General features: G+C 25.9%; 1 protein-coding gene across 2 annotated transcripts in view; it reads right to left on the bottom strand.

Moving 5' to 3' along the window:
• The window catches only part of LOC100211692 (uncharacterized), a 177,419-nt gene extending 165,077 nt beyond the window's left edge, over positions 1-12,342 (bottom strand). For both annotated transcript variants that reach the window (XM_065802295.1, XM_065802296.1), the window contains exons 1-3: positions 12,191-12,342; positions 1,102-1,123; positions 627-820 (exon numbers count right to left, since the gene is read on the bottom strand). In XM_065802295.1, the coding sequence (XP_065658367.1) occupies positions 627-820; positions 1,102-1,123; positions 12,191-12,244 (270 nt within the window). In that variant the 5' untranslated portion in view covers positions 12,245-12,342. The remainder of the gene's footprint in view (positions 1-626; positions 821-1,101; positions 1,124-12,190) is intronic.
• Positions 12,343-12,655: the final 313 nt, after the last annotated feature.

The following is a 12,655-nucleotide window of genomic DNA, read 5'->3' as shown; positions in this document are numbered from 1 at the left end:
TTTGGTACTTTAAGCATTTTTGGATTTGTTAAAAAACTTGACTCAGAGCACAGATTGTGCTCAGTACACTATTTAATAGTCCAAGCAACTGCCTTATTACTATAAATAAACCCTAAGCTGTAACAAAGGGCTCAAAATGTGGCCTCGACAATGCTCACCAAAAGTACAAACAGCGACACCATTCATGCGCAACATGGCACTGTTAGTAATCTGATACTTTACAGCTGTTCATGAAATCAGTTTCTCTGAGAGCTACCACAGAGTTTGAGAAATCTGACTACCAGCCAGCCTCAGAATCATAAAACTGAGTTTTAGAGCTGTGCATTCATTAGGACATAATAGAATGAGTTGCTTAATCATAAAAACAGAGTAACAAGCAAAACCCATGAAGGAGTGCAAAGCTGGTCAATAGATAAAATCTGTTTACCACTCAAGTAATTGCCTAGGAGGCCATCTATGAGACAGTAGCCAGATGCATTTAACATCTGCCTAAGATGAGTATTTTTATCAAGATAATATTATAGTATAAAACATAAAATTATTTAATATTAATTGATAAAATTATATAAGTATAAATTTGAATTCCTGTTTAACTTTTATTATCATCTGCAGTGCTTATAATTTACCTGAGAGCATAGATTACATATTTCTATATTATCACCACACCAGCATTCAGATGATTTAAAGTATGCATAACTATAACCTTGGCAACCACAGTAAAGCACACAACTGTTGCTACTTAATTGCCCTGCCCAATTAGTAACTTGACGATTTAAAGTGCCTTGTGAATCAGCTTTATAAGAGTCAATATACTCTGCAGCTAAAATTTAAAAAAAAATTGAAATTTTTATATAACATAAATTTAATATAGTACATAATATATATAAATAATAATCTATAATAATACATATAATATATAATATGATTTAATGTAGTAAGTATATTTAATATCAATATATATAATAAAAGTTTAGTATATAATTTCCTAATTTTAGCTTCAATAATTGAAAACAAAATTGTAAAAGTTGTTTTGCAAAGTAAAGTTGTATTTTTTTTGAAAACGTTTTTACTTAATTATAACAATATAAAAATTTCACTTACAATATACATGATGAGTGCTAACCTAAACAAAAGATGAACAAAAAGGCTTAATTTTTGTTAAAATTTGGTCAACAACACATACAAATCAAATATATATTATAAAAGCATAAGCACAAAGATCCTGCATAAAATGTCATTGATACTTTTTTCATACTGCTATGAAAATAGGCAAGGGTTTAACACATTGTTTAAGAGCTAAGGTTTTGCCAGGCAGTATCTATGTGCAACAACATAATAATATTAGCCCTAATATATTTTCATATATATATATACATATATATATATATATATATATATATATATATATATATATATATATATATATAATATATATATATATATATATATATATATGTATATATATATACATATATATATATATATTATATGTGTGTGTTCATATATATATAATGTATACATATATATATATATATACATATATATGTATATATATATATATATATATATATATATATGTATATATATATACATATATATATGTATATATATGTGTGTTTACATATATATATATAATGTATACAAATATATATATATATATATATATATATATATATATATATATATATATATATATATACATATATATATATACATACATATATATATATATATATATAAATATATATATATATATATATATATATATATATATATATATATATAAATTATGTTAGCATATTTTACTAATTGAGTGCTCAATGTTCTTAAAGAACAGAGCAACAATAAATTAATAAAAACACTTTTCTAATTTTTTTCATAAAAAATTTTTTCAAATAAATAATTATTATTAATAATTGTATGAAAATTAATAAATTGTACGTAAATTAATAAATGTATATAAATTAGCATATGTATTATATGCTAATTTATATACACATATATTACACATTGTAATTGTTGAAAAAAGTTGAATATCTTTGATTATAAGAAGGAACAGGGCAAATAAATAATAAACGCATAGTGAATTCTGCAAAAATTAACATAGCATAAACTATTTTGTAATTGAAATTGTAATTTTGACAATGAAAACTATACTAAGTTATAAATCAAGTTATAATAAATGGTCACCCTAAATCTTTAGCATAAGTAATTGAAATTATATACTGCCAGACGGAGTGAAAAAAAAAAAATCAAAACACATTTTGATTTTTTTTTTTTCAATAATTTGCTAAATACAAGAGCTATAAACTTGTAGACTTTATTCAAGAAATACTTCTACAAGATGCAGGTTGTATGTGAAAATCAGCTATGTAGCTTTAAAACTTTAACCACAATTTACTAATGAAAATCATTTTTTTTTAAACCCAAATATGGGGAGAAAATAACAAAAGCCGCAAATCATAAAACTAGATCATCAAATATAATACAAAAAAATTAATTGGAGCTATAAATTTGTGAATATTATTTAAGAATTACTCATACAAGATGTACATTATATGTGACATCAGCAATGTGGCTTTAAAACTTTTATTAATGAATATCATTTAAAAAAAATCAAAATATAGTGTAGTTAGGCCACTTAATAAAAAAACCTATTTTAAACAACAAAATATTACAATACATGTTTATGAAATTAAAAAAAGTGTGTTTCAAATCTTAAAACTAGATTTATAAAATAAAGTTCAAATTACAAATTCAAATACAATAAAATATTAAAATTTATAAATTGCAAAAGGTATTTCACTCTTTAACATAGTGTCTGGATGTCTTTATAATAATGTGGCCTTTCTATAAATTATTTTCTTTTGCTGATATTAGTATTATCATAGTTCTTTACATTAGAAGGACAATGTCCTTGATCAGGATGTGCTGATTGTTAAAAAAAAATAAAAAAACAAGCTATTCTTCACTCACAGCTGCGCGGCTCTTAAAAATGTTCTGAACAATTTTCTGTAAAATTAGGTTGTAGTGCCTTTTCAAAAATCCATAAGCCTAATCTTGCCTAGAGAAGTTCACTTTTGTTTGTGAAGGATACTTTTAATGAATTGTTTTAATGCAGCCAGATTCCAAAGCTCTTCATCCTGCTGATAAAATGCTTTGTTGTTGCCCAATTTTGAGTAATGAAAAGATCTTACTCAGCAGGTATAGCAGTTCAACAAGATGTCTACATATTTTTGGTCTTACCAAATAGATAATTTCTATGAGTTGTTCTGGAAACTTTTAACTGAAATACCAGCAGCAATGGCCTTCATAGCCTCATCCACTCTACAGGGTGGTTACTGTGTGCATAACCTTCCTTTAGTTTGTATGTGCATAGCATATTGCAACTGATTAAAAAAAAAATGATTAATTTACCAACCAAATCAATAAGTAACAATACTAGCCCAATTTTTAAAATGGTCTATTTGCCCCACTTAACTTAACGTAAATGCTTAGAGCTTTAAAATGCATTTACCTAAATAGCTCTTAAAGGTCTGGTTAAATTTTTGATCAAGTTGCCTGTCAGATATTTGCTTGGAAACAGTTACCATTTTGAAAATCTGAACAGATAAAAACAATGACTTATGAAAAACACTCAACAACAAGAGTATTATTATTTTAATTTTTTGTAACAGACATTAAACTGTCAGGTTAACATAGGGCAATAAAAAGTATGTAGAAAGGAACAAAGTATCTTCAAAACTTTAGCAGATTTTAGCGAGAAACTGATAAATATGCCATATTACCCCACGGTGGCCATATTACTCAATCTGACAGTATATATATGCATGTATGTATATATACATATATATGTATGTAAATTATGTTAGTGTATTTTACAAATAGAGTGCTCAATGTTCTTAAAGAACAGAGCAATAATAAATTAGTAAAAAAAAAAAATTGTCATTTTAGTTTTAGTCAGTTCATTTTATTTATCCATAGCTGGAACTCTTAGCATAGCATAGAACTCTTCCTAATGATCCAGCAATGGTGAAACTTAAAGTAGAAGATAAAAGTTAGATAAGTGTTTTTTTACTAATTTACATATATATATATATATATATATATATATATATATATATATATATATATATATATATATATATATATATCTATATATATATATATATATATATCTATATATATATATATATATATATATATATATATATATATATATATATATATATATATATATATATATATATATATATATATATATATATATATATATATATATCTATATATATATATATATATATATCTATATCTATATCTATATATATATATATATATATATATATATATCTATATATATATATATATATATATATATATATATATATATATATATATATATATATATATATATTTAATTCTAACATATGTACATGTATATATATATATATGTATATATATATATATATATATATATATTTTTAATTCTAACATATGTACATGTATATATATATATATATATATATGTATATATATATATATATATATATATATATATATATATATATATATATATATATATATATTTATATATATATATATATATATATATATATATATATATATAAATAAATATATATACATATATATATATACATATATATATATATATATATATATATATATATATATATATATATATATATATATATATATATATATATATATACATGTACATATGTTAGAATTAAAAATGTCAGCAATTAGGTCTTAGAACAAGATTTTATCAACTGGTCATAAACTGTAAAGGAAATGTCTCATATCGGAAGATCTTTTAAACAATGACAACAACAAAAATCAAATATCGCGTCTTAACTTAAAAGTACCAACTAACTTTCTTAGCTGAGTTCAAATAGCTATGGATAAATAAAATGAACTGACTAAAACTAAAATGACAATAAGAGAACTACATATCACATCTTGCCCTCATAGAAGCAAACTTTCACTTTCTGAGTGAATTTAAGACTGAAATAGATAAATGAATTTAACTGACTAAAACTTAAATAAAATACATCTTATATAGTTTTTTAATTTACTATCAAGTTACTGTATGCAATGCAAAACAAAATGGTATCAAAGAATATTTTTTGCAAATGTAATTTTGAAGTTAGAAATAATATGTGAATAATCAAATATACTAGAATACTAACAGAATGTCAAATGATAGCAATGAAACTATAGTTTCCTGTAAATAGGAACGTAAAATAAAGAAAAATACATGCAAAATAATCATTTCGAACTATGATTGTTAAATATGTAGGGTTGAGCTCTATTTTTTTTTTATATTTTTTTTTTCACGTGTCCCAAGAGGTCCTAACGGTCTTGTCACGGAGCACCGCGGAAGTGCTATTATCCGGGAAGTTCGCACCTCCATCTTTACCGTAACGTGAAAGTTTGTCCACAGCTCGTTTCGAACGTAGATATCTTGCTTATAGAGCAAGCGCTCTAACCACTGCGCCACAGCTGCATAATATCTCAAAAATAAATGCACATATTTGCACCTAAACCTTAAAAAATTGGAGATTTGAATGAAAGTTTGAGACAGTAAAAACATAATATCTTATCTGTTTTTAAAAAGACTCTATGTCTTATGGCTTTGGTGGTCATGGGCTATCTCTAAATCAAGTTGGATCAGGAAAAAAATCAAGCAGAAACTATTATTTTTATCATTTTTTAGTTTTAAAAGCCAGAGTGCAGATGCTAAAATACTTTTTTTTTGTTTTATTTATTTCTCAACATATTTTTCTTTGAGTATTCACTTGCTAAATAGCTAAGTGATACTGAGATATTAAATCCACTAGTCCACTGAAACAAAAGAAAGAGGGTCGCAGATTGAGATGAAATTATTATATTATATATTAAAACTATTGTAATGATTATATAAGACTGAAAATCTGCAGTTTATAATACTTTTTGACTTAATTTAACAAATCAACAATGGAGAGCATTTTTGTACTTCGTTTTAAATTTTGAATACTAGCTTTAAAACGAAAAAAACACTAAAACATCATTATTTAAGTCCTTTTATGAGCAATAGATAAGTTTTCATTATTTAAGTCTACTTTTAAACAATGTTAAAAAAACTGAGACTAAAGCTCACATTTAGCCTCCGAGAATGAGAGTGCATAAAGCAAGTTAATATTTATTTTACGCGGCACAGAGACCCAAGAAAAAATGGTAAAAACTATATAAGGGGTTGTCCATTAATTACGTCAACCAAATAGGGGGTCTGGATATTTTCGACAATTTTTGACAAGGGGGAGGGGGAGGGAGATCAAGAAAATTTGACGTCAACAAGGTTACTTTTTTTAAATAATTTTAAAAACTTCGTTACTAAACATGCATACTTACTTAGTTACTAGTCATGCATACTAGCCATTAAAAAAGGTATAAAAACGAGACTATTACATACCAGGATCAGGCGGCCAGCCACTTGTAATCGAAGTTGCTCAGTTAGAGGAAAATCTTGGAGTTCTTATCTCAAATGATCTTAAACGTAATGCTCAAGTATTAGCAGCTGCGGTAGGTGAGGACAAACACACGTGGTGTACACTTCAATTACTATTTGCAGCAGGGTATTCCACTGTTGTGTTGCAGTGGAATACCCTGCTGCAAATAGTAATTGACGCAGCTTTTGTCAACATTTTCAAAAATTGGTACTTTTGCCGCAGATGTGCAAAAGTATCTTAAGACTGTTAGTATAGAGGTGCCTGATGCAGCACATCTTTGTTGGTAATTTAAACATAGCGAACATTCATGAATTTTTAAAAGTTTATAAATTTATTACGGATTGTTGTAAATATTTTAAATTACTGACCACTAAAATTATTTTAACTAAACTTAAAAAGAAGAAAACTACGCTGCGTTTGTAGTCTTGTGTTACATACTCACCCAACCTTTAGTATTTTAATGACATTTTCTATATTCTACTTTTTTTAAACCGTGTTATGCCTCAAAAATGCCTGACACATTCAGAACTAAATGAGCAAACGCGAGATTTTTACTCGTAACACTATTATTTTATCAAAGTTTGTGCTTTTTGTTCAAAGCAAGCCATTGTTATTTTAAATGGCTATATATATTTAAAAAGTGTTTATAAGTTAAAAGTGGAACTAAGGTTTTTTTTCTAAAAATTTTACTTTTAAACACTTTTTCTTGAAGTTGTAAACTACTACTATTACTACTATTTAAAAATGTTTAATCTTTTTAATATTTTTTTAATTTTACATAAGAAAGGAGGGGGAGGGGGTCTCTGAAAGTTTGACAAGCTGTTGACAAGAAGGAGGGAGAAGATAAAAATTGCCGAAAAATTGTTGACGTAATTAATGGACACCCCTAACGCATTCAAATATGAATTAAATAACTATTTTAAAAACTTAACATCGTAGATAAGACTTTATATAATAAAATGAATAATTATTGTTTTTTTTTTTTTCTTTTTTTTGTTTTTTATCAAAAACTGAATTATGTAATTTAAAATTATTTTTACGCGCAACAATAACCAACAAAATGTGCGCGTATCCAAAGAAAACACGCGCGTTAGAAATTTTACACGAGTAAGCAAATTTTTTTTTTAGAATTTTACTTTTTGAATCAAGTTTTCACATACTAAATAATCAATTTTTTAACTCTCTCCTATATGTAATCAAGTGTGATCACTCGGTACACTACCACCCTAACGTTCGTCATCAATTATTACCGGGTCCTTCCGCTTTTGAAAAAACAATGATTGAAAGAATTATCTTCAATGAAAAAATTAAGAAATCCAAAATGTTATGTAAAATAGAGTCGCTAGAATCAGAGTAGGATAGAGCGGGGCATATAGGGACACTTAAGAAACAAATGCTAGTTATGGATAAACTTTTTATAAATTTTCTAAAATTTATTGATATAAGAAAACAAAAAATATTTTTTGAAATAAGCTACGACAACCAACATAACGAAGCAAAGCAATACAGTTAAAAAGCAGAAGTTGTTTGTTGATTGTAAAGCTTTAAAAATGCTAAAAATGAAGGTTATCTGTTATTTAAACATGTTCAGACATTAAACTCTTAAAAAAGTAACATACCCATATAAACTACACGCCTATTCACCCATATACAACAACAACAACAAAAAAACTGAAATTAAAAAAAATTGTTGTGTTTAATTATAAAAAACCTCCGCTCTGCCCTAACCTATATATTATTAAATTGGTTACTACTAAGTTTAAAGTTAAGCAAAAAATATTATGGATTACATAATTCGCACAAAAAACATCCTGAAACTATTTGGCAACATTTTTGATAAGCTGGCTTATTTGCCAAATGCCAATGTAGAGCAAATTTAAACATGCTATATGTATCACAAGCTATTCTAATTCTAAGTTTTTTACTCACAGCTAAAACTGCATTTCATCCCATTTTGGACAAATGATCTTTCTTATATATTTTTTACCATCTTTAATTATATTAAACACTAATAATAATCAAAGTTAAGTTATAAAGATAAAGTTATAAAGTTATAAAGTTATAAAGTTATAAAGTTATAAAGTTATAAAGATTATATAAAGTTATAAAGATAACAGTTCCTTTGAATTTATTACTAATATTACTTTTCTAAATAAGAAAAAAAATATTTTAAATCAAAAATAAAATCGTCAAACTGTAAACAGAATTACGAAATGGTAGTAGTATAGTCAATCATATAAATAACTTGTTGTTTCAATATGCCCCATAAAAGTCATTTTACTTAAATTAATACTATAGAAAAAGATCAATTCCAGATATTTTTTCAAAACCAGGAATACTCAAAAAAGGTATCCGATTGCTCAAAGGCACTGCTTGCAAATTACCATTTTTATTATTTTGAAAACCTTGTTTTGGTATGTCAACAAAAAGACTTGCTTAGACTTGCTTGGACCCCAAACTTCTCTTATATAATTGGTTTTCCTTTTTTAACCAATTCTTTCTGCTCAGAAGTTCTTCATAAAAGAACCTAATTTTTAGTTTGTTTCAAAGGTGAAGAATGTATTCAAAGCATTTAATCCAACAATGAGAAGGTGAAAGACCAAACAACAAAAGTTCCTTTATTGACAGATTTAGATCTAATTAGTTTAACTTTTATTCATTTCTGTTAGTTTAGCTGAACATACATTACAGGTTTGAAAACATGTATTATTTGTCAATGCATTAACAACTTTTCCATCAAACATAGTCAAATCCAACTTGTACTTGATAATTACTGTCAACGTAGATGACTTTGTCGGTTCTGACTCCAAACTTACTACATATGGTTTAAGTTTCTGAATCTCAATTCGCAATCGTTCTTCTTCTTCTTCTTTTTCTTCTTCTTCTTCAGTTGTAGTGTCATATTATCATTAACAGAGAACAGCCGTGGCGCAGTGGTTAGAGTTCTTGCTCAGAACCCAGAGGTCCCGGGTATGACGCTGGCTCTAGCCCAATAAGCGACATTTGTAAGGAACGAGGCATGAACTTCTACTTAAATGCTCTCCCACGGTGCTCCGTGATAAGACTATAAGGAAAAAAAATGAAAAAAATAAGCATTCAGTTTAAGAGACACATTAGATGTTTGGAAAATATTCTCTACACTTTTATAACTTCATCTATAATTAAATATGAATACTTTTGCTTACACAGACTCTGGCTAGACGTTACACTAAAACCGTCATTGAAATCCATAATTCCATGAAGATAGTATCTTTAACCGGTAATTTAGATATATGTTTTGTTACAATTATTAAGACTCAAAATTCTACACTGCGTGTGATAAAAGAGATTGAAGAAACCAAACTACGGATGCTTCTAAAAAAATATATTATCAGAGGGGCATTTTTTTTCAGTTAAAATTTTATGAAGAAACGTATTTTGTATTAAGGATCTATTTTTGAATATCTGGTATTCTTCATCAGACAGATCACATCGAATCTTTAGGCTGAGAGAATCTTCAACGTTCATTTTAACATGTTCATGTATAAACATGTTTTTCCTTATTTCTTTTGCTTTATCTGGGTCCAAAGCCTTCTTTATTATAAAGATAAATGTTTTTCTATCAATGTTGGATTCAGTTGTTGCACTTTTAAAGAGGAAATATATGTAGGTTATATATAAATAAATATATATGTATATATATATATATATATATATATATATATATATATATATATATATATATATATATATATATATATATATATATATATATATATATTTATATAGGCTACGACTTTTTGTGACTCTATTTTCCTAAGTCATAAATCAATGAATATTAGTACAAAAGTAACAAAAAAACATTAATTCAATTTTCTTGTTAAAAAAGGTCACCCACAAGCCGAAAACTCAAAGTTATTAAAAATGTGTTTGAATAAAATTTCTAACAATTTTATAATCGTTGTTTTAATTCTAATTTTTTATTGGAGAGTTATTTTGTAGTTTTTAAGCATTTACTAGTTTATCTTACATCATAACTCTCTAAATTACAAATAAATATAAAATTACAAACTTAAATAACATTTTTATAAGTAAGAAAAGCTACTACTGTGTAGAAAAAATGTTGTTTAATATATAGAATAATTAAAGCGCAATATACGAATCTTATGTTTTGTTAGACAAATAAATCTAAGTTGGAGGTTCTCTTTCTTTTTAAAAATGTCAAAAAAATCTTGATGGAGCTCATTCTGCACACTGATTTGTTCAGGGAACTTCCAATCTTTCAGATGGTACTTGATTCCAAGCCTTTTTTTTACTGGGTTTCACGCTTTTTTGTGACAGTGTAAGCTGCTACATAGCTTACAATAATCATCTGCATTGTACATTTGGTCAGTAAACATCTGAAATAGATAAATCTACAAATGTTGAGTAGTGAGTATTTTCTCTTTGGTAGAAGAATAAATGCCGAAAGAGGTAGTATGGCTCGGGAATTTCTTCTTGCATTATTTAATTTAGGTATTTTCTAAAACTTCACTTTAGAAAATTCTTCAGATTCTTCAAAAAGAGCAGATAAATTTTTTTCCATTAAATAGTATATTGCTGACTAATCAAAAACACTAAAACCAGCGTGAAATTGTGTTGAACATTTTTGTTAACAAAAATGTACAACAATTGTTGTACCATGAATAATGTGTTTCTAATAAAAAAAATATTTTTTACTTATATTTTACTTCATACTGAGAAATAACTTAAACGTAATAATCTTTAGAAAAAAATCTTTCATTTACATTGGCGCACTTTAAATAAATTAATAAAAAAAACTAACACTTTAACTACTATGTCTCCAACAGATAAATTTTTAAAAAGTGCTTCAAGTTATACACTACCTTACAATGGCTTCAAAAAAAGTTTCAAATTATTATGCATCTGGCCTTACCGTCATTAAAAGTTTTTGTATATTTGGAAGCTAAAGATACAATCTTTTTTTTTCTTTTTTGCCACTTTTTAAGGATTTTGACCCACTGTGTGCCAATGCACTTTAAAAATACTGCGAGCTAATCTCTTCGGCCAAAGACGACCAAAGACGTTTTGTTCGAGTTATGTTTTAACATTGTCGCAATGCAAATTTCAAGTAAATGTAAAACATTAAAACTTGATATACGTTGATAACATTACATAATTTAAAGTTCACATAAGTTAGATATTTTAATACACTTTCGTTCACCTTTTCTTATTTAAAAAAACGCGCTGCGACTCTTTCTCAATATTACCTCGGTTGCAATGGTCAAGAGTTCCGTGTCTAACATTCGCGTGTGGGCACCCATACTACTACTATTAAGTTTAGCAAAAATATATAAAATATAACATATACTATAATACGTATAAATCATATACTACAGTAAGTATATATAGCATTTATATTATCAATTTCACTTTTTTATTTTATCTTTGGTTTTAAATTTTTTAGATTTATTTTTTGTTTATTTCATTTGTGCGCAACAAACAATAGTTTTTGTTTTTTTTAATTAACAGAAATATAACGCAAATTTTAAGATCTGAAAATATCTGTAGTTATTTAACTATAAAAATTCTAATTTTAATTCTTTTATTTTATTATGAATCTAAGGATTCTTTAAAGAAGCATTTTTATTGTAACTAATTTTTTTTTTTAAATAAAAAATCAAATACTTTTAAAAACTTACTATGAGGAACACGCTTATCAAAACATATTTGTAAAATCTTTGGTAATAGTGCATAATGTTATGTTAATTTTTCAAAGGTTTTGATAAAACCTTCAAAACTTTATTAGTGACCAAAGTTTATATTAAATAACTTTAAAAGCCAGTTTCAAAATCCAGTTTGAAAAATAAATTATTGAATTTTTATTGTTATATTAATAAATTTTTTAACAAAAAAAAAATTTAATAAAAGATGAATACATAGAGGGTAAATAATTGAGGCTATAATAATCGAGTTAAAACATTTAATTTTGATCTATACATTTGGCTAATATGGTAATTTGACATATTCTTTTTGGTTTTACGTTTGTTTGGTTGCTAATGGCAATAAATAATGTAGAAACTGAAATTTGTAGTTTTACTTTTTTTTTCTTAACTAGGAAATTAAAAATGCGGTTAAACATTTGTTTATTATTACTTGGTCTTTTT

This window comes from Hydra vulgaris, chromosome 08 (genome assembly GCF_038396675.1).
Source record: "Hydra vulgaris chromosome 08, alternate assembly HydraT2T_AEP".
Classification (NCBI taxonomy): domain Eukaryota; kingdom Metazoa; phylum Cnidaria; class Hydrozoa; order Anthoathecata; family Hydridae; genus Hydra; species Hydra vulgaris.
Note: the sequence above shows the minus strand (reverse complement) of the source record. Positions and strands in the feature narration are given on the sequence as shown.